The sequence below is a fragment of the Schistocerca americana genome, chromosome 8, assembly GCF_021461395.2.
Source record: "Schistocerca americana isolate TAMUIC-IGC-003095 chromosome 8, iqSchAmer2.1, whole genome shotgun sequence".
Lineage (NCBI taxonomy): Eukaryota > Metazoa > Arthropoda > Insecta > Orthoptera > Acrididae > Schistocerca > Schistocerca americana.
Genome location: NC_060126.1, coordinates 487639380 through 487663760, shown reverse-complemented (window position 1 = coordinate 487663760; position 24381 = coordinate 487639380). Strand labels below are relative to the sequence as shown.

The following is a 24381-nucleotide window of genomic DNA, read 5'->3' as shown; positions in this document are numbered from 1 at the left end:
ATCTACAACATAAGCGACAGTACAAAATGTTTTTCACTATATATATGAGAAGTTTCAGTTCTGATTTTATTCTGAGACTGCTCATATCTTGACACTTCGTATTAATCAGTCCCATAGTCATGTGGAGTCGTTAAAAATTATTCTTACGTAAAGAATATTTTTTTGTGGCACACACCAGATGTATGCCTAATTGGCGAGTGAGAAGTGAGACCTCATTATCTGGATGCTGTGCGCAATTTGTGGTAAGTGCATTTGGAGGTGATCTAGTCACTGTACGGATTGTTACTAAAATGTAGACTTCCACGGCCGGAAATATCATGTCCATTATAATTATCCGGGCTGTTATGCTGTGGTCGGTTGATGAATTCTGTGTCAATTCTCAACGTTGACTGTCAGTAGCGAGCCAGTGGGTGTGTTGGAGCTTCCATCGAGCTACAGGCCCCCTTGAAGATGTCTCCCGCAGACGGGGACGAAACGTTGGGAATTGACACAGAATTCATCAACCGACCACGGCATAACAACCCGGATAATTATAATGGACATGTACGGATTGTGTGAGGAAGGGAGATCGTCCAGCAGTACCTAGCTAGCAGCAGCCGCTTCGGCCGGGTCGTAGTGTATGAAGACGGGCTTGGTCTGGTGGTCTGTGACGGCGCCACGCAGGTACGGCGGCACCTGGGCGTCGTGGACTGCAGCGACGGGCACCGCGTCGTACAGCGACGCCCTCTGCGAGACACTGAGTCCCCGCGGGGGCGCCTTGGCGTCGGCGGCGGCGTCGGCGTCGGCGGCGTCGGCTCCCACAGGCTGCGCCACCTGCACGGCCACTGGGATGACCGGGTGGTGGAAGCTGTAGAAGAACCCGCCATCCACCTGCGGCTGCGGCATCGCGGCGGCCTTGGGAGACGCCGCCTTGGCCTGGCGCCCCGGGTAGATGTACATGGCGCTGTACGACTCCGCTGGCCCGTCCTTCAGCGACACCACCGACCGCTGGTTTCCAGGAGTAGCTCTGTTGGCCTCTCCAGCCTCGGTCTCGGCCGCTGCCGCGTGTTCGTCTCTGGAGGAGCCGGCAGCCACCGTCTCCGCCACCAGCTCCTCTTTACTGGCACCAGATCCGCCCTCTCGATCTGCAACTTTACCTGCTTCCCCAGCAGGAGCTTCGAGAGATCTGGCCTTCGACGAAGCGCTCCTGCCGATCAGGTTGTTGAGGATGACTGCCTCCTTGCTCCCGGCCTGCCTGTAGACTGGCGTGTCAGCTCTTCTGGCAATGTCCTGTAGGTACTGCATGGCCACAGGTGGGTACCCTCCGACGTTGGTGACGCCCGACGGGTGGCCGCCGTAATGGGTCGACTGGTCGCTGTGGGCAGTGCTCCCCTTGCTGTAGAAACCGCCTGAAACGTGGGGTGGGGCGACAGTTTGAGAGCTGACCCTAAAAATACTGTGGTCACTATCAGTACCGCGACTTCCATCACCATCTGAGTCAACTTTGTAAAACAGTGCACCATACTTGCTGTGTGGGGTACTATTGGCAACATCATCCCCAACAACAACCGGCATTCTGCCTTCCGGGAAGTAGTTCCTAGTCGGTACCCTTTCATTATTTCGTCGCTGAGTAGTCACCATTGTTCCAAAATGCGAGGAAGCTACAGAGCTGCCGTCGAACAATTGATACTGCCCTCCGTTCCCATCATTGTCTGTTCCGTTAAATGATGAATCTAGAGCCACCTGAGTCTCATTAACGTCAGAGTAGCTATTACCATTGTAATAAACTGGATGTGGTACATAACGTGATCTGGAATGCTCCTGGGGCCTAGAGTATGCGTCTGAAGGTAATTGCTGATGATTATAAGGCTCCTGAAAATGACGCAGGTCGTATGATCCCAGGCTATCTTCTTGTTGTGGATTTAGAGGACTAACACCTGGTAAGGAAGAGTGTTTTCTGTGCTCATTCGAGCGCCCTGCTTCGTTGTACACAACATGTACAGCCACCTGAGTCTCATTAACTTCAGAGTAGCTATTACCATTGTAATAAACTGGATGTGGTACATAACGTGATCTGGAATGCTCCTGGGGCCTAGAGTATGCGTCTGAAGGCAATTGCTGATGATTATAAGGCTCCTGAAAATGACGCAGGTCGTATGATCCCAGGCTATCTTCTTGTTGTGGATTTAGAGGACTAACACCTGGTAAGGAAGAGTGTTTTCTGTGCTCATTCGAGCGTCCTGTTTCGTTGTACACAACATGTACAGCCACCTGAGTCTCATTAACGTCAGAGTAGCTATTACCATTGTAATAAACTGGTTGTGGTACATAACGTGATCTGGAATGCTCCTGGGGCCTAGAGTATGCGTCTGAAGGTAATTGCTGATGATTATAAGGCTCCTGAAAATGACGCAGGTCGTATGCTCCCAGGTTACCTTCTTGTTGTGGATTTAGAGGACTAACACCTGGTAAGGAAGAGTGTTTTCTGTGCTCATTCGAGCGTCCTGCTTCGTTGTACACAACATGTACAGCCGCTTGCGTCTGATTAGAGTATGAGTTAGTGGGTGGGTGGTAAACAGGGTGTGGAGAATCTTGTGAAGCAGAATTGACTGACGAGACAGAGTAATTACGAGAAATCTCTCCCTCGGTGGAAATCAAAGAACTATCGTCATATCTGTGGCTAAGGCTGGACTGTCCTTTCCTGGAGATATCGATTCCTCTATTCTCAACATATGTGAAATGCGGTCTGTATGTACCTCCATTTCCATTATAACTTGTCGAAAAGCCTCGATTGGTAATTGGTTCTCCTCCAGGGAAGGCAGCGCCACCTCCCTGCCTAGACGTCTCTGATACTCCACTGTGCCTTGTAGGATAGCTCAAGTCTGGCAGGACAACTCCAGCTTTGTAGAACGTCTTCCGCCTATTACCAGAATCCGAGGTCACCACATCTGCTGCTAACATAGATCGACCACGGCTCTTGGCCCCACCAATTTTGTGTAGGAACTGGAATTCCCTTTCCGCGGCCCTCTGGAGATCATCCGTGTCATCATCATTACGCCTTAAAGCTCTCGTCGAGTTGAAAATTTCCTGTATCAGGTACGACTCTGGGAAATCTCTGGCCATCTTCTCGGGGTCGCGTTCTTTGATGTAGTCGTATATAGTTATCCTGCCCCTTCTAGCCCGCCGAGTTGCAGTTGCAGTGTGATTCTGCTGGGCGGCGACGTCGGAAGTGCTCGTATTTTGCAGCACTGAACGCACATGTTTCGCTGAAGGCTTCTCGTCATCGTTTTCACTAATAGTATTGTCTGCGGTTGCGCTGTCCGCATACACGACGATGAACCGCCGCGCAGAATCGGCGTCGTGACCAAGAACATCTCCTCCAGAATTCACTAGGGTCTCCGACGTGTCACTGGAGTTTTGGCGATCGCCGATCGTAGATCCTGAAAATATTTGTCTTTGTCGGCATGCTTGTCAATACTGGAGAGACTCCGCTCTTAGCTGAGTGGCTCACATGCACTGCCATCCTCTAGCTGCGCTAACAGATCTCACATCACCTTCTTTGTACATGCAGAGTAGCAGAGTGAGTGATAACTTACAAATAAAATGGGGACGCACCCTAAAGAGAGAGGTAAAGAGAGAAGCTAAACACGTAAACAGGCGACTGAGGTGTCATCGGCATGCTGTTACCACACGTACATGCAATCGAGGACTGATCCTCAAAAATTAGCCAGTGGGCGACTCTGAAAGCAGCAATGAAGTGGAAACGCCCAGTACAATACCCAGAGACAAGACGGAAATGAACTTGTGTATAGAATTGTACCTGGATAAAATTTACAGTAGATCGTATGGATTACAGGTTTTCGAGATGGCAGCTGATTGAGTTCCCAACCGCCTCACCTCCGGAAATACTACACACTCAATAAACTTCATCCGCGAAATCACACCGTACCCTGCTTCTCACCGAGGAAGGTGGTGCTGTGTTTAAGACACTGGAGTCACATTTGAGGGGGAGGTGGTTCAAACCGTCACCAAACCACTCGGTGGTGGTCTCCCAAAATCGCTTAACCCAGATGCCGGAATGGTTCGTTTGGTAAAGGAACAACTAATTTCGATTTTCCATCATTCTCCCCACCGATCTTGTGCTCCGTCTCTAACGACTTCATCGGTGGGACTACACTTTTCATTCCTTCCTTCTTCCTCATTTCTCATCCATCCTGAGCCAACACATGCCTTCTTCTCTTCACCTCCACACACCACATATCCTTTCCCGACGTAGCTTTAACCAACTCTCGCTTCCTACTTCAGAAATCCTTAGCGAAATCTTTCCTTCATATCGCCTATAGTTCATCTTCCCTCCCGTCCGTAAAAAATGGCCTCCATCCTTCATTATTCACAACCAGCTGCCACTGCACTTCTAATATTCGTAATATTATCATGTATAACTCCAACTGCCCCGCGAAACCTATATCAGTATCCTGCTATCCATATTACTATACATCCTGCGTGCCCACTCACTGATCCTTTTATGTATGCCAGTATCTGCTGCGCTCGTCGATAACGTAGATCAAACCTTTGCTCTTGGTCGTGCAACTGGAATTCCCCTTCTCCAGTCCTTTGGAGGTCATCTGTGTCATTATCGAAATGCACGTCAGCTGTCGTCCAGTTACAAATCTCATGCACCAGGGGCATTTTCTGGACATCGTCAGCCATGCCTAGCCCTCTAATCGTGACTTGGCTCTATTCGTCAACACATTTTACATACATCGATTTCTTATTTTTAACTACATTTTAATATTCTACCACCGTAATTTATAAAAATATGAAGTCTGAAGCTCGCTTTATGATATCTGACAGCCCATTCACACCCTAATGGAGGAATGAAACGGTCTTCTTTTTCTTTTCTTCTTCTTCTCCTTTCAGAAGGCTAAGCCAGGTCTCTGTAGCTTCCTTACAGTCTTACCTAAGAAAATGTTTCGTATCCTAATATCATGCCTGATTAAGTGTCCAACAAGCTTTGTTTTGCGTTGACCTATAACTTTGAGTAGTAGTTTCTTCTCTCCTATTTTCTTTAGAACTATCTCACTTGCTTTTCTGTCCCCAGCTAGTTCTTGTAATTCTGCTCCAGAACAAGATTTCTCCGCATCTTCAAAGTGAGCGTTCCCGTGCTTTGCTAACGCCCAGATTTCACATCTGTATGTCAGCACGCTCCACACAAAGGTCTTCACAAATCTTTTCGTATTGAGGGACATGATGTGCTTCTGCAGTGGAAGATTCTTCTTATTTTGAAAGGAATTCTTAGTGTGTGTTAGTCTTCTCTTGATTTCCTTGAGGCAGCTATTGTTTTCCTACGCAATGTTACGGAGATAGTGAAATTCAGTTAATTCCTCGAGTTGCTCACTACCTTTTTTTATGCCAGTCTTGTCCCGATCTCCTTTCTCGTTCATAACCATGACTTTTGCCTTTTCGTTATTTGGTATGAAGTGATCAACAAAAAAAAGTTTCCGATACACTTTTGGAGATTAATAATATTGCTCTGCACAAGAAGCAAGATATTAATATGGCTATAGTGCCTTAATGAATGCAAAGGATGAAGGAAAAGCTAGAGAAAATAGTTCACATAATCCAGTAATTTGAAACAAATGTGCTACCTAAACAAATTGCATTGCAGCATAGTCAAAGCTCTTCATATTAATTGTTCACCTGTTACTTAGAGCACAAACACACACAAATACAAGCGGCCTCTTAACGTAATTAATGAAAAATTGGTTTTCAGTGAGATTTTTGGGCTATTGCTGAAGTAAGAAAAAGTCAGAAAGAGACTGCATACACTGAAATTGCACATAAAGCTCAATATGAAGCTTGAACATTTACAGAGAAACACAAACATGCGCTCATTAAATATTAACATATAAGTTATTTTTCACACCAATACCAACATGCTGCGTACACACACATATATATACATATACATGCATTTTTCATCTCACCTGTTTCGGTTAACATCGTCCATATCGATACTGCTAATAGGTTTGCCTGTTAAAAGTATATCAAAAAGGAGCATTATGTGCTTCAGAAGATTACACGTGTTGTAACTATTCATCTTAGACAAATTTTAGTGACTGATGGTAGCCGTGATGCTCGTCTTGTTTCGGCTCCATGTAGGTGCAAAGGAATTACACTGCCTTCTTCAAAGGAAGATGGAACAGTACGATCAAAAAAACAAAAATTGAACTCCCATATTTATCAACTAGCGAAATAAAGCTAAGAAACCGATGACGAGGGAACAGTAACCAAACAGCATTAATCACCAAAAACGAGGTTTTATCGCTTCACCTCTAATGAAGAGCCTACGTTAATATACCAAGTAGTTTTTATCAACTTTAGTGATCTATTATCTGTTGTGAAGCCATCGTATAACCGTCTCATCGATACCACAACATGTTTCGGAACTACGTTTTCTCATTATCAAGTGCTTAAAATTACTACGATACTACGAAATTTTCACTTTCGATCTATGTCGTAAATGCGTTAAAACCGAACTAAAAGATTTTGTATTCTAACGCACTGAACGTTGCATTTATTAATGCTGCTCGGACTGTAGTAAAAATGAATTGCTGACTTAAAACAGTAAATGAAGGAAAACAAAGCACACTGCCATGCATTGTGACAATAAACTCAAAATGAGATGAATTCCAGTTTGCTAGAAGCTTTGATAATTGATCTTTTTTTCCTTGTCTTCTCGTTATACATCTTCTTCACTAGAAACAGTTTCCATTTTTCACTTTGGACACCCGTCCTTTCCTCGGCCTCCCTAAGCTTTATATCCTTTCTGATGTACGAGTATATCTTAAGATTTAAAAGGCAGTTGTTGACTACTTAGTCTGTTAATATGTTCATTACGTTTTATTTCTTTCTCTTGATGTTCAATTCATTCCTAATATCAACAGTTGTAGATTTCCCTAAGCTACAGCATCTGCTGCGAACAAATACACGAACGATCACGATCGTATTTACCAGTACAGAAATTAATGTTACCATTAAGAAATATTCTCTGCACAACGTTGTGTTTTGTACTTGTCCATAATGAAGATGCACGTCCGCCCCACATCCGAAACTCACTGCAGCTGACTGCGCACATGCAGCCTAAACTACCACCCGGTGACAATTACGTTGTTCACAATGCTCTCGATATAAGCCCGATACCTTTAAATAACAGTGTAATCCTTTCATATGTAGTTTCAAACAAATGCCTCTTAAAGTTGTACTTCCTATGGTAACCTCATTGGTTGACATCAGAAATCACTAATAAATGCAAATGAATGTACAGAAAATGTTTCCCAACAGCATTTTGCCCTCCTCTGGTATTTTAAGAAGTATTATGGCTAACAGTTTTGAGAGTATGCGTAATACAACAGGTAAAACCTTTCCTCTTCCGCATCCCTTCCCCGTCGCACATCCTATCATAGAATTCCGTTCCATTCTGCAATAACCGTATTTCGCTCTCCATAGCTGACTCTCCGCATGGGGCTATACTGCCATTAGTTTCATGGTTTAGTTCAACATCTTCAACTTGGAATGTGATAATGTGAATACATAAAATTGTGGTCGATGCCAGTTTGATTTAACATCTGAGAAGAAGAATTCCAAACCACTTTAATCTAACAGTAAAGAATATAGTTCTTAGAGTAGAATTACGGAGGCTGTGTCTGACCAGTATTTCGTCAGAAAGGTGAGAGAACAGCCCTCGAGAAGCAATGATCTGTGTTCCCATCAGACAACTCACTTTTAGGTCGATTCACACTTGCCGAAACACAACGAGACGGAACGAAAAACCAACATGACGACGTTCACGCAGGCCGTTAACGGAACGGAACGGGACGGGACGAGACGGAACAGAACGTCAAGCTCAAGGTTTGACGGCGCTGTGAGGGTATTGGATTTCGTGCTTTTGTCTCTCCTTAACATTTATTTTATTATTTTTCTTTGTTTTTTAAGAATTAGTAAATGTTCTATAATGACTTAGATATCTTTTATTGAGTGTTCTTTCACAAGAGAGATACCTGAAAGTGAAAAATGATTTAGGTTTTACAATAACTGAGTAGAGCTGATACCTACATTGTAGATAAATAAGAACATAAATTGGTGAATCAGTTTCTGTTAAATAACTTTTTTTAAGATATAACTCAGCTGTACTGGAGGAGAAAGATACTTTTGTTTCTGACGTTATTTGGTATGTAGGAAAAAAAACACTATGGATGAGTTGAACGGGGTCCATATATTGTCGTTAGCAAATTAAAGTCGACGTTTTGAAATGTTGTTTCACTTCGTACCGGTTATCGTAGAAAATTGATCAGGAACATCCCTTACAAAGTTTTCTTAGACAATTAATAAACTTTATCGTTAGTAGTTTCTTAATTCGGAAACTATATTCATACTTTCTGTATTACACATGCTATCTCATAGCCTCACTATCAACGTTCGGTACTTGGTTGAGCGAATTGATGTCATGTTGATTTTCCGTCTAGTATTAACACTGCATCATTTATCTGTGCCGTTGCTTCACGTTCCGTTCCGTTCTCTTGACATCTCCTTGAACAAATTTCCTGTATTTAACCAGGATTTGGACAGCAAGAAAAAGAGCACCGTTCGCGAAATAAGAGTTGCTTTAAATTCCCCGTCTGTAAAAGAACTCTTATCTGCTAAAAATGTTGCAAGTAGGCCTGTATGCAATATTAAGGGCGAAAGTAAATTTTCCATGATGTGCCACTACTGAGCACCATGACTCGATGAAACCTGTACCATGCACGGTTACACTATAGCACAGTGGGGGACTGAAACAAATACTCAATGAGGGCAGCAGAAGTGACACTTTGATTCAAAGACAATAATTGCAGTGAAGTCATCGCGATGGTTCCCTGGGCATTACAAAAGGCGGGACGACATAGTTCTTAATAGGGTGCTTGGTCACCACGGAACGGCAATGCATGTTCTGCAAAGTGTTCCCACGCTGGTGAAAAGGTTGGTAAGGACTTCTCGTGGCACGACTTTCAGTCCCTCCACTAACGCGGTTTACAACTGCTGGCTGATCGCTGGGCATATAGACATGCTGCAATGTCATCCCAACGCACACCACACACGCTCTATGGCTTTTACGTATGGGGAACGGCCAGCCGAGTCCATTCGCTGAACATCCTCTCATTGCTAAGGGCTCCTCCATCTACGAAGTCCGATCCAGTCGCTCACCTTCATCCATAAAAACGAAGTCAGGGCCGAATGCACCCCTAAAAAGAAGCACATGGAGAAGGCGCATAATGTCACGATAACATTGACCGACGAGTGTACGACGTTCAAAGATTTGAAGGACACTACGCCTGTGCAACATTATGTCTCCTCAGACTATAACAACTGGAGCAACAAAATGGTCGTGCTTGATACTGCTGGACTTACCCTCATACGGCAACACGTGGGAACACATAATGCGCTCAGGAACATAGTCGAACATGATCCTTCAGCACGTGTAGATGTAATGGGGGTGGAGGTGCATACTGCTACATGAGAGTTGTTGTTGTTGTGGTCTTCAGTCCTGAGACTGGTTTGATGCAGCTCTCCATGCTACTCTATCTTGTGCAAGCTTCTTCATCTCCCAATACCTACTGCAGCCAACATCCTTCTGAATCTGCTTAGTGTATTCATCTCTTGGTCTTCCTCTACGATTTTTACCCTCCACGCTACCCTCCAGTACTAAACTGGTGATCCCTTGATGCCTCAGAATATGCCCTACCAACCGATCCTTTCTTCTAGTCAAGTTGTGCCACAAAGTCCTCTTCTCCCCAATTCTATTCAATACCACCTCATTAGTTATGTGATCTACCCATCTAATCTTCAGCATTCTTCTGTAGCACTACATTTCGAAAGCTTCTATTCTCTTCTTTTTATCGTCCACGTTTCACTTCCATAATTGGCTACACTCCATACAAATACTTTCAGAAACGACTTCCTGACTTAAATCTATACTCGATGTTAACAAATTTCTCTTCTTCAGAAACGCTTTCCTTGCCATTGCCAGTCTACATTTTATATCCTCTCTACTTCTGCCATCATCAGTTATTTTGCTCCCCAAATAGCAAAACTCCTTTACTAATTTAAATGTCTCATTCACTAATCTAATTCCATTAGCATCGCCCGAGTAAACTCGACTACATTCTATTATCCCCGTTTTCCTTTTGTTGATGTCCATCTTATATCCTCCTTTCAAGACAATGTCCATTCCGTTCAACTCCTCATCCAAGTCCGTTGTTGTTTCTGACAGGATTACAATGTCATCAGCGAACCTCAAAGTTTTTATTTGTTCTCCATGGATTTTAATACCTACTCCGAATTTTTCTTTTGTTTCCTTTACTGCTTGCTCAATATACAGATTGAATAACATCGGGGATAGGCTACAATCCTGTCTCACTCCCTTCCCAACCACTGCTTCCCTTTCGTGTCCCTCGACTCTTATAACTGCCATTTGGTTTCTGCACAAATTGTAAACAGCCTTTCGCTCCCTGTATTTTACCCCTGCCACATTCAGAATTTGAAAGAGAGTATTCCAGTCTACATTGTCAAAAGCTTTCTCTAAGTCTACAAATGCTAGAAACGTAGGTTTGCCTTTTCTTAATCTAGCTTCCAAGCTAAGTCGTAGGGTCAGTATTGGCTCACGTGTTCCAATATTTCTACGGAATCCAAACTGATCATCCCCGAGGTCGGCTTCTACCAGTTTTTCCATTCGTCTGTAAAGAATTCGCGTTAGTATTTTGCAGCCGTGACTTACTAAACTGATAGTTCGGTAATTTTCACATCTGTCAACACCTGTTTTTCTTTGAACATGCTAAACCCACCGAGCAATGTTACTGTGACAGTGTACTCCTTCCATTTACAAGTTTTGCACGTATGCATTCCACCGAGACTTCATTGTCATGTATGGCAGCGCACATGCACATCGAACACGGCAGGTGGTGGAACTGTTGGGAACGAGAGCATATTCGGGGAATGGCCTGCCCGTTCCCCAGACTTAAATCCCAGCAAGCACGTGTGGGATGCGTTGGGATGACGTAAGGGAGACCAGGGCAAAGTGGCCATCTCGGACAAAGTCACAACTGGGGTCCCGACAGCTATACGGTAGCGGCATCTCGCCTGAACTACCCCAGCTTATTCTGCCTAGAGGACCCAGTCACCGCCTGAAGCCTAACCTGTCTACTGTGACGCTCCACGTAGTTATAACAACTTCTGCGGATTTTACTTATCCTAATGTAAAGTAAGTGGTCACTTCTTGTACACTACTGGCCATTACAATAGCTACACCACGAAGACGACGCGCTACAGACGCAAAATTTAACCGACAGGAAGAAGATGCTGTGATATGCAAATGATTAGTTTTCAGAGCATTCACACAAGGTTGGCGCCGCTGGCGACACCTACAACGTGTGGACATGAAGAAAGTTTCCAACCGATTTCTCATACACAAACAGCAGCTGACCGGCGTTGCCTGGTGAAACGTTGTTGTGATGCCTCGTGTAAGGAGAAGAAATGCGTACCATCACGTTTCCGACTTTGATAAAGGTCGGATTGTAGCCTCTCACGATTGCGGTTTATCGTATCGCGACATTGCTGCTCGCGTTGGTCGACATCCAATGACTGTTAGCGCAATATGGAATCGGTGGATTCAGGAGGGTAATACGGAACGCCGTACTGGATCCCAATGGCCTCGTATCACTAGTAGTCGAGATGACAGGCATCTTATCCGCATGGCTGTAACGGATCGTGCAGCCACATCTCGATCCCTGAGTCAACAGATGGGGACATTTGCAAGACAACAACCATCTGCACGAACAGTTCGACGACGTTTGCAGCATCATGGACTATCAGCTCTGAGACCAAGGCTGCGGTTACCCTTGACGCTGCATCACAGACAGGAACGGCAGCGATGGTGTACTCAACGACGAACCTGGGTGCACGAATGGCAAAACGTCATTTTTTCGGATGAATCCAGGTTCTGGTTACAACATCACGATGGTCGCATCCGTGTTTGGCGACATCGCGGTGAACGCACATTGGAAGCGTGTATTCGTCATCGCCATACTGGCGTATCACCCGGCGTGATGGTATGGGGTGGCATTGGTTACACGTCTCGGTCACCTCTTGTTCGCTTTGACGGCACTTTGAACAGTGGAAGTTACATTTCAGATGTGTTACGACCCGTGGCCAATAGGGTATTTATTGTTGAGAGAGCATGTCAGTTACACCTTTTTGAATAAATTGTGTTGAAATTGTGATATCTTGACGCCACAATCCTACTTTGTTTATTAAAAGTTCGGTCATATTACTAGAGGGTGCACAGTTTGTGCGTAATGGCATCAATGCGAGAAAAGCGGCCACATCGACGGTAGCTCCTGGCTACTTGTCTAGGGGGAAAACGCAAAAGTAGCGACCAGAAGAGAGGCCCACGTGGCGATACTTATAAGCAGTTCCTTACAATAATGACCTAGAAGCGGCAAAGAAAGAAAGAGAAGAAAAAGAAAGTAGAGCGAACGAAAGATAAAAAGCAGCAGAAGAGAAGAAAGCCTCTAAAAAGAAAACTGCAAAAAGCAGGAAGGAGTCTCTTTAACGATAACGATGAAGACACAGAGTGCATGTACTGAAAAAAAAAATTAAGGCCTGAAGAGTAGTGGATTAAGTACCAATTGTGCCCCATCTAGGCTCAAGAACCGTGAGAAAGAGTTAAGGAACACGGTATACCTTTTGCTTGTGAAAACTGTATTTCGAATCGTGTTTCACAATGGAACATACAGTACTGGCCATTAAAATTGTTACGCCGGCCGTTGTGGCCGAGCGGTTCTAGGCGCTTCAGTCTGGAACCGCCCGACCGCTACGATCGCAGGTTCGAATCCTGCCTCCGGCATGGATGTGTTTGAGGTTCTTAGGTTAGGTAGGTTTAAGTAGTTCTAAGTTCTAGGGGACTGATGACCTCAGATGTTAAGTCCCATAGTGCTCAGATCCATTTTTAAAAACGGGTATTCATAGAACAAATATATAATACTAGAACTGACATGTGATTACATTTTCACGCAATTTGGGTGCATAGATTTGAGAAACCAGTATGCAGAACAACCACGTCTGGCCATAATAACGGCCTTGATACGCCTGGGCATTGAGTCAAACAGAGCTTGGATGGCGTGTACAGGTACAGCTGCCCATGCAGCTTCAACACGATACCACAGCTCATCAAGAGTAGTGACTGGTGTATTGTGACGAGACAGTTGCTCGGCCACCATTGACCAGACGTTTTCAATTGGTGAGAGATCCGGAGAATGTGCTGGCCAGGGCAGCAGTCGAACATTTTCTGTATCCAGAAATGCCCGTACAGGACCTGCAACATGCGGTCATGCATTATCCTGCTCCAATGTAGGGTTTCGCAGGGATCGAATGAAGGGTAGACCCACGGGTCGTAACAAGTCCACTGTTCAAAGTTCCCTCAATGCGAACAAGAGGTGACCGAGACGTGTAACCAATGGCACCCCATACCATCACGCCGGGTGATACGCCAGTATGGCGATGACGAATACACGCTTCCAATGTGCGTTCACCGCGATGTCGCCAAACACGGACGCGACCATCACGTCGGCCGGTGTGGCCGTGCGGTTCTAGGCGCTTCAGTCTGGAACCGCGAGCCCGCTACGGTCGCAGGTTCGAATCCTGCCTCGGGCATGGATGTGTGTGATGTCCCTAGGTTAGTTAGGTTTAAGTAGTTCTAAGTTCTAGGCGACTGATGACCTCAGAAGTTAAGTCCCATAGTGCTCAGAGCCATTTCAACCATTTGAACCATCACGATGCTGTAAACAGAACCTGGATTCATCCGAAAAAATGACATTTTGCCATTCGTGCACGCAGGTTCATAGTTGAGTACACCATCGCAGGCGCTCCAGTCTGTGATGCAGCGTCAAGGTTACCCGCAGCCATGGTCTCCGAGCTGATAGTCAATGATGCTGCAAAGGTCGTCGAACTGTTCGTGCATATGTTCTACAGACGTCCCCATCTGTTGACTGAGCCATCGAGACGTGGCTGCACGATCCGTTACAGCTTTGCGGATAAAATGCCTGTCATCTCGACTGCTAGTGATACGAGGCCGTTGGGATCGAACACGGCGTTACGTATTACCCTCCTGAACCCACCGATTCCATATTCTGCTAACAATCATTGGATCTCGACCAACGCGAGCAGCAATGTCGCGATACGATAAACCGCAATCGCGATAGGCTACAGTCCGACCTTTATCAAAGTCGGAAACGTGATGGCACGCATTTCTCCTCCTTACACGAGACATCACAACACCGTTTCTCCAGGCAACGCCGGTCAGCTGCTGTTTGTGTATGAGAAATCGGTTGGAAACATTCCTCATGTCAGCACGTTGTAGGTATCGCCACCGGCGCCAACCTTGTGTGAATGCTCTGAAAAGCTAATCATCTGCATATCACATCATCTTCTTCATGTCGGTTAAATTTCGCGTCTATAGCGCGTCGTCCTCCTGGTGTAGCAATTTTAATGGCCAGTAGTGTATTTTTTCTTTGTCAGATCATCTTTTATCCCTAATTCTTGAGTTTAAAGGTAAATGTCCACTTTGACCGCTCGGCCGGCCGTTGGTGGCCGAGCGGTTCTGGCGCTACAGCCTGGAACCGCGCGACCGCTACGGTCGCAGGTTCGAATCCTGCCTCGGGCATGGATGTGTGTGTTGTCCTTAGGTTAGTTAGGTTTAAGTAGTTCTAAGTTCTAGGGGACTTATGACCTCACCAGTTGAGTCCCATAGTGCTCAGAGCCATTTGAACCATTTTGACCGCTCATGTCGGGCAAGGTAACCATTTTGCCACTCTGTGGAAATTGAATTGTTTAAAATACTTAATTTGATACTAAGGTGATTCAGGTATTCTACATACTACTTCAATAGTAGTAGATTATAATCACTCATTTCCAAGCATTGTCATCGATCGCTACTCAAAAAAATAGGAGTGGCCTAGCCTGGCCGTTTTGCCCAGCTCTCGCCTACTACAGCACGTCCATATGGACCATCGACCATCCAACAGCTGTCAACCACATTGGTGGAGGAAATCGCGATGACTCCAATGTAATTATTATCTTTGAATGGCAGCCTCATCTGTCTTCCCCTCTTTTCGTATTTCTCTCAGTTACCTTCTGTACGATACTGCAGCAGTTGTTTCTGAGTATGGGCCGAGTTTCGTCGAGCTGTGTTGCTTACAAGGGAACCTCCCCATCGCACCCCCCACAGATTTAATTATAAGTTGGCACAGTGTATAGGCCTTTGTAAAACTGAACACAGATCAATCGAAAAAACAGGAAGAAGTTGTGTGGAACTACGTACAAATAAGCAAAATATACAAACTGAATAGTCCATGCGCTAGATAGGTCACATCAAGGATAGTATGAGCTCAGGAGCGCCGTGGTGCCGTGGTTAGCGTGAGTAGCTGCGCAACGAGAGGTCCTTGGTTTCAGTCTTCCCTCGAGTGACAAGTTTAATTTTGTACTTTCAGACAAATTCAAAGTTCAGGCACTCACACATAATCAACTTCGCTCTCCAAAATTCCAGGGCATGTTCAGATTTGCTTGGACATAAACATGATTTGACGGTCTACACACGGAAAAATTTGAAAACGTTAAAAACATATGTTTTGACAGAGAACGGGGAAAACTGTGCAACTGTGAAACTGTTGCATTCATTTGTTGCAGTTTATGTGACGAACTCTTATGTTTTCATCACTTTTTTGGGAGTGAATATCACATCCAGAAGAAAACCTAAATCAGGAAAGGTAGAAGAATCTTTTTACCCATTCGCCAAGTGTACAAGTTAGGTGGGTCGACAACATATTCCTGTCATGTGACGCACATGCCGTCACCAGTGTCGTATACAATATATCAGACGTGTTTTGCTGTGGAGGAATCTGTTGACCTATGACCTTGCGATCAAATGTTTTCGGTTCCCATTGGAGAGGCACGTCCTTTCGTCTACTAATCGCACGGTTTTGCGGTGCGGCAGCAAAACACAGACACTAAACTTATTACAGTGAACAGAGACGTCAATGAACGAACGGACAGATCATAACTTTGCGAAAATGAAGAAAGTAAACTTTTCACTACAGGGAAGACTTGAACTAAGGACCTCTCGTTCCGCAGCTGCTCACGCTAACCACGGGACCACGGCGCTCCAGAGCTCACACTATCCTTGATGTTGCCTATTGTAACGCCGGAAATGCATATCCTCCCATTTCCATCTATTGTACTGTAATTTCTTGTCCTTATTTTGTTACCTGAAGATATGACATTTCTTTGTCTTAGTATATTGTTATTGTTTTACTATTTGTATATATATATATATATATATATATATATATATATATATATATATATATATATATTTATGCATTTATGTCGATGTATAATTGGTTTGATTTGTAAATACTATTTGTAATTTTACTCTGGGTCCTGCCTAGGGAAAACTATGCTATCGAACGATTACATCGAAAGGTCGTGTGGAGAACCAAAGTGCTTAGGATCTTTGGTAGTGTTAACTCTGCTGCGTGGAGTGCGGGCAGAGCGGAGTCTGGCTGGAGTAGGGAGGTGGAGCAGGTGTGTTGTGTGACGCTCCCGCGAGCTGCTGCGCTTTCGGGGTATGGCAGCATGTAATTGCGCTCGACTTCCTATAATAGTTTCTGACACGGTGTCGCGGACGGGAAGCATTAGCTGGCGCACATCAAGAGCCCGTTTCGCCTGGTGACCGTGTCGAGAAGGAGGCGCGCCAACATCCAGCTTCTGTAACAGCGACGGCCGACAATGAGTGACTCTCGCCACCTCCCCGATCGACGACTGCAAACCTTCAATCAGCCAACAAAGAATACTGGAAGCACGTGAAGGTTTAGGACTGTATGGCAGACCTCAGCTTTTCAAACTGGTCAATTTGTGTCACCAAATTACAGCAACGTAGCATGAACCTTTGTTGCTCATTGTCCCAATTGCATTACCAAGCAGGGTCCCTTCCTTTTCCAGAATGAACCAGAGTGACGTTGAAATTCAAACGCCAGCATTAAAGTAATATCATTCGATTTCCCTGCTTTAATTTCAAAGTTCAGTTGAGGTTTTCATAGCTGGCTACAATATTTAGATTGCACAAGCACAAATTAAGAGTGCGAGTTTTCTTACCATATTTTAGCTTACCTGTGATTGCAGCTCAGCTTGGTATGCACTAAATTTTACTATTGTTAATTCTTCAGAATCATTTAATTCAGGTTCAAAGTTAAATGTCTTATTTCTAAATTGCGTAGATTCAAGTAGCTTTTGAAATGATTGTTGAGGTAGCCCAAGACTAACCTTATTTTACTGAATTTCGTAGTGCTTCAGAAACAAAGCTCGGTATTAATTTCCGTCACTAAATTAACTTTCAGTTTTCCGGTTTTATTAATTCTTTTGCTAAATTAAGTCAGAGTGTAGCGAAATTTATTACTTCTGACAAACATTCAGTTTTCACACAACACGCGTCAACCTTCAGTTGCCACGCTTTTAGTGCTAATCATATGTGCATTAATCTTTCATTTTCAGTTATTATAGTAGTTTTCCATAGGACTGGCGACCGTAATTTTCCCCAAATCTCAAATATCTAATTAACGCAAATTAATTGTCAACGTAACGACCGCACATTTACTTTCTTTATTAACTTTACCCCTTTTCAAAATTAATTTCCACCAATTTTATTTGCATTTTTCCTTTCATTTAGATGTAACCCTTTCCTCCCTCTCTACCGACAGATTAACTTCGGCGACGATTGCTTTTCCCAAATTTGCATTACGTACACGCGGTTTAATTTTTCACTGTCATTAAGGTCGATAAGTGAGGGGGAGGTTACACTATTTTGCGCATGGACTGCTCAGTTTGTATATTTTGCTTGTTTTTTTCATACTTCCACACAACTTGTTCCTGTTTTCTCGATTGATCTGTGTTCAGTTTTTCAAGGCCTATCCACTATGCCAACTTATAATTAAATGTGAGGGGGGTGCGATGGGGAGGTTCCGTTATTAGCAATGATACATCACGCGAACATTTCGCAAACAAATCTGGGAGCAGAAACCCGTAGTCTGGGTGGAGTGCACGGCTGAGGTGGATGATGGGCGCCCACCTTGCTGAGGCTGCCTGGCAGCGGCGGAGTCCACGATGACGGCGTCGCGGCCCACGTCGTGCACGTGCGAGGGGTCGTACAGGGCGGGCACCAGCGGCAGCGAGGGGTAGCGCTGGCCCGGATCGTCCTCGGCGTAGTCTGTGGGCGGCGCCGCCGGGTCGCTCTCCACCACCACCACCTCGCTGTCGCCGCCGCCCCCGGAGGGCGGCTGGTACACCTGCTGCTGCTGCTGCTGCTGCTGCTGTTCCTGCAGCTGCTGCTGTTGGTACAGCAGCTGAAGCTGTCTGCGCAGCACCTGGCGCGGAAGAAACACTCCTGAGCGTGGTCCCAATCTGCGGCTGATGTCACTTAACCTCAGCAGTGTCTAATCTCAAGAAATGTGAAAACAGAATGAGATTTTCACTCTGCAGCGGAGTGTGCGCTGATATGAAACTTCCTGGCGGATTAAAACTGTGTGCCCGACCGAGACTCGAACTCGGGACCTTTGCCTTTTGCGGGCAAGTGCTCTAGCATCTGAGCTACCGAAGCACGACTCACGGCCGGTACTCACAGCTTTACTTCTGCCAGTATCTCGTCTCCTACCTCCCAAACATTACAGAAGGTTCGCAGGAGAGCTTCTGTAAAGTTTGGAAGGTACGGGACGAGATATTGGCAGAAGTAAAGCTGTGAGGACCGGGCGTGAGTCGTGCTTCGGTAGCTCAGATTTCCAGGAATGTTTCAAAAAGTAGAAACACCGTTGAAGTCGGTGTGTTCAGTCAGAAGAGGACTATTTTGAAGAAGGTGCATCACATTAGCATGTAGGTACCACCATTCTTAAAACTTTCCAGTCACACCTCTTATTTATATCTAAGGTATTTATTTTCATTGTTTTATGAGGACAAACCTTCCATCGTTGTGAAATAAATATCTTCCCAACATGATGTCGGAATGATTAAAGAACCATTTAAAATTTAATCACAACACACTTGGAAACAACGGTGTATAAAATGTTTAGCTATAAAAATTTTCAACATTTAGATGAGTTCGGCAAAAAGCCACTGTGGCACATCAAACAGCTTCCAGTTTCTTACGTATGTAACACCGCTCCACGGTTTTGTTCTTTAATACACTGGCGAATTATCCATTTTTTCGAATCAATATTCAGTCCGGTTTTATGCAGCACGTAACGACTTTTCCCCTTGTACCAACCCCTTCACCTTAGTAGTATTAATTGCACCCAACAACCTTAGATATTCGATCTTATATATTCCCGTCTCTGTATTGCGACTACAGATTCTTCCCTCTAGTATTATGAAGGAAATTCTATTATTTTAATCAGTGTTCCCAAATATCGCATCCCACTCCGGTCGTGTAGAAAATTCCATTTCTTATCAGTCCTCTCAATTTTCACCATCCTGCTGTAACGTCACTTTATTCCACTTATTACGATTGAGGAGACGATAGGAACTTTGTTTTAATTTTAGAGGATAGGATATAGGCACAGTCAATGATAGCTTAATGAGAGCTATCCACAAACTATTAACACGACAAATTGTTCACAATTTATTGTAAACATCTGACGACACACTTTGACAAATACCCTTGATCAGTTCTGTAAGTACGTTAAATATATCATGGGTCTGCTTTAGTAAATGGTTTAAGTCTAACTGAAACTAATTTGGCTGCAGAAATCTCAAATAATTAAATATACGAGATAAGCTCTTGGTTCCTACAGCTGCGGACTTGGAAATGGGAATAATGGAGATCAACGTATAGTGCCAACAGTTAATACTACGCTGATTGCACATGGCTCATCATTGTGGCAATAGGCTACATTTAAGGTGTCCATACTGTAAACCGAATTTATCGGAATACAATTCATGTATTTATTAGTTGCATTGCAGTTTAAGGGGACATTGTATGTCCTATGCCGCCAATGTCAAATTATCGAATTTGTGACCCACTATCTCGGAAACTTTTAAAGACACCAACTTACAATTTTCCATAATTATTGAATGCACCTTTCTAGACACACTGAACTAGAATTATCACTAAACTTTTTATTGTGGGGCATGTTATCTTTTTTTTTACAAACACTCAATTTTTTGACAGAATTTTGTAAATAAATGAACATAAAAACATAACAAGTAAGGATATTTTAATTACTGTAGCTCCATATGTGTTAAATCTCACCCTTGGCATGCTGTGAAAATTTCATGTCTCTACCATCAGTACTTCTTTAGAAAATGGGCCATGTATTGCAAAAAATGTAGTTCAGAGATATTGAGGTTTAAAACTTTTTTATCACAAATTCTAATACAGACTCACATTTCTGCGTCTTTTATGAGCTAGAATTGCCCTGTACCATAGTCTGTGTCTTCTTCAGTGTCACAACAGCCCAGTGCCTGCCTCCTCCTTTTCTTTCTTGCTCATTTTGTCATTTGCTGAGCAGCTAATTCTGCTTCACGTACACTACGTTCATCCAGTTCCTGCAGTCCTTTACCTGCGTTCTATCCAAATCTTACACCTAACTTCTCCAGAACCTTAAGTCTTTCATAGTTCCCACCATTAAAAGTTATTACAGCATCAGACAATGCTAACTTTAGAGCCATAAGGCCAACAAACACATTTTTGGGCCCACGCCACCACTCAACATTATTGAAGGACTCATTAACATTCAGGGTCTTCCCATGTAAACACTTCTTTAGTACCTCTGGTTTTTCCAGATCTCTGTAAATAGGTTTTATTGCCTCCATTACTGCCAAAGGAAGAGAATGTTTATGTGTAAATTCATGCAGGGTGCCAGAAAATTCAGCTTGCCTATATTCACAACAAGTGTTCAAGTGTTTGCTGGAGGTGGACACAAAGCGTGACATGGCTTTCCATTGGTTGATATTCGACAAAAGGAAGTGCTCCAAACAGCTCTTTCCATCTTCTCTAAATTGTCACAGTTATCTCTAATGGCCTTCCCATAATATTTTTGTAACTCATCAATTACTTTGTCCATTAGTCTTCCAGCACATTTTATCGTCTTGCCACCATACCCAGCTTGGTTTAGGTTACGCAGACGTGTTCCCATCCTTTTCTTGACATGTCCTACATCCTCAAGTTTTTGTATACGAACATCATATGGCCTACTGTTTTGTACTGCAATGAAAGCATTGCTGTCTCCATCACCTAAGTAATTCACATATCTGACACCTATCTCCTTCTGCGACGCTGGAAAATGTGAACTTCTCCTTTTACCTCCATTCCTCCACTTGCGTCATCATAATTTTTTATACACTGCTGCTTATGAAATAATCTGATCTTCTGGTTCACTGTACAACCTTGGCAGTACTTACTGAGAACTTCAAAAGTCAGAACTTTTCCAGTGTCAATACTTATTGCAGATGTAAAACCATTTTTAGAACTAAACCCACGCTTTTGCCAGGATCCATCCACATCAATGCTGATGTTTGTGTCGCCCTCATTTTGTTCAACAGTTTCTGATGCAGCCGCAACAATTGAATCTTCAGCCACAGCATTTACGGAATCCCTAATTGTTGTTACATATTTCGTATATCTAGAAGGTGGTTTTGGCAAATTCAACACAGTGCAGAAAACATTATCAGCCCTTGCACCTTTACCAGTGCATATAAGGCCATAGAACAGTCACATATTAGTTTCATACGATTCATTACCTGAACACCTTGATGAAGTATGAAATGCTTTTTCGCTTTCGCACTTCTGACATTTAATAATTAATTTAGGCGCAAGACCTATTCTAGCTCCAATATTCTCATAAAGTTTAACTTCACCATCACAAAGACAGAAAGAGACAGTTTCAGAAAGAACTTGTGCAAGGATTTGCAGATCAGTAATGATATGGTCCATAATATCATTACTTTTACCACTGTCACCCATTTCTAAAGTTACTTTCCTTTTCGATGCGCTAGGGGGCGTGGTCACTTCAGAAACATTATAGTGGTTTAGTTCAATACTAGCACACGTGTTTTCAAGTACTTCAAAAGAAAATGCAGGTCTCACATGTCTGTTACCCGCAAATTTACGTTTCCTGAAGTTACTTTTACGCTTAGTCATTTTATTTACGTATAAAAAGCAATAGAAGTTAGATTACTACAAAAATAGCCGAAAATCACGCTACTTTCAACGAGAGTAGTATCAAAAACCAAGGACTGATTTCTTTAAACTTCTGAGACGTAGCAGTAGGCACAAAACAAAGCAATTCACAGCCTTCTTGACTGTGTAGTTCTCAAGATATGACTGCTCAACTGTGGCAGTATATGTGTAGCTGCGAAATTTGAGAGTCACATAAACACTCAAAATATTATTTAAAGGTCTCACAAATGACTGATTGTAATGTATTATATACCAAAATGTTCAGGAAAACAGGAGTAGAAAACAGGAAATGGCAAATTTCAATTAATTTCACGTACAATGTCCCCTTGAAATTAATTTCACGTACAATGTCCCCTTCCCCCCCCCCCCCTCATGAACCATGGACCTTGCCGTTGGTGGGGAGGCTTGCATGCCTCGACGATACAGATAGCCGTACCGTAGGTGCGTCCACAACGGAAGGGATATCTGTTGACAGGCCAGACAAACGTGTGGTTCCTGAAGAGGGGCAGCAGCTTTTTCAGTAGTTGCAGGGGCAACAGTCTGGATGATTGACTGATCTGGCCTTGTAACATTAACCAAAATGGCCTTGCTGTTCTGGTACAGCGAACGGCTGAAAGCAAGGGGAGACTACAGCCGTAATTTTTCCCGAGGGCATGCAGCTTTACTGTATGATTAAATGATGATGGCGTCCTCTTGGGTAAAATATTCTGGAGGTAAAATAGTCCCCCATTCGGATCTCCGGGCGGGGACTACTCAAGAGGACGTTGTTTCAGGAGAAAGAAAACTGGCGTTCTACAGATCGGAGCATGGAATGTCAGATCCCTTAATCGGGCAGGTAGGTTAGAAAATGTAAAAAGGGAAATGGATAGGCTAAAGCTAGATATAGTAGGAATTAGTGAAGTTCGGTGGCAGGAGGAACAAGACTTCTGGTCAGGTGAATACTGGGTTATAAATACAAAATCAAATAGGGGTAATGCAGGAGTGGGTTTAATAATGAATAAAAAAAATAGGTGTATGGGTAAGCTACTACAAACAGCATAGTAAACGCATTATTGTGGCCAAGATAGACACGAAGCCCACGCCTACTACAGTAGTACAAGTTTATATGCCAACTAGCTCTGCAGATGACGAAGAAATTGATGAAATGTATGATGAGGTAAAAGAAATTATTCAGGTAGTGAAGGGAGACGAAAATTTAATAGTCATGGGTGACTGGAATTCATCAGTAGGAAAAGGGAGAGAAGGAAACATAGTAGGTGAATATGGATTGGGGGACAGAAATGAAAGAGGAAGCCGCCTGGTAGAATTTTGCGCAGAGCATAACTTACTCATAGCTAATACTTCGTTTAAGAATCATAAAGGAAGGTTGTATACATGAAAGAACCCTGGAGATACTAAAAGGTATCAGATAGATTATATAATGGTAAGACAGAGATTTAGGAACCAGGTTTTAAATTGTAAGACATTTCCAGGGGCAAATGTGGACTCTGATCACAATCTATTGGTTTTTAACTGTTGATTAAAACTGAAGAAACTGCAAAAAGGTGGGAATTTAAGGAGATGGGACCTGGATAAACTGAAAGAACCAGAGATTGTACAGAGTTTCAGGGAGAGCATAAGGGAACAATTGAAAGAAATGGGGGAAAGAAATACAGTAGAAGAAGAATGGGTATCTTTGATGGAGGAAATAGTGAAGGCAGCAGAGGATCAAATAGGTAAGAAGACGAGGGCTAGTAGAAACCCTTGGGTAACAGAAGAAATATTGATTTTAATTGATGAAAGGAGAAAATACAAAAATGCAGTAAATGAAGCAGGCAAAAAGGAATACAAACGTCTCAAAAATGATATCGACAGGAATTGCAAAATGGCTAAGCAGGGATGGATAGAGGACAAATGTAAGGATGAAGAGGCTTATCTCACTAGGGGTAAGATAGATACTGCCTACAGGAAAATTAAAGAGACCTTTGAAGAAAAGAGAACCACTTGTATGAATATCAAGAGCTCAGATGGAAACCCAGTTCTAAGCAAAGAAGGGAAAGCAGAAAGGTCGCTGTTAGTAGTAGTTTATCCTGTAGTGAAATAGAAGT

At 43.6% G+C, this 24381-nt stretch overlaps 1 protein-coding gene across 1 annotated transcript in view; it reads right to left on the bottom strand.

Annotated features, from left to right (window-relative positions):
* Window positions 1-418: 418 nt before the first annotated feature.
* The window catches only part of LOC124625781, a 128755-nt gene continuing 104792 nt past the window's right edge, over window positions 419-24381 (bottom strand). Inside the window, exons 5-6 of the mRNA XM_047149228.1 lie at window positions 18194-18488; window positions 419-1388 (exon numbers count right to left, since the gene is read on the bottom strand). Coding sequence (XP_047005184.1) covers window positions 583-1388; window positions 18194-18488 — 1101 coding nt within the window. The 3' untranslated portion in view covers window positions 419-582. The remainder of the gene's footprint in view (window positions 1389-18193; window positions 18489-24381) is intronic.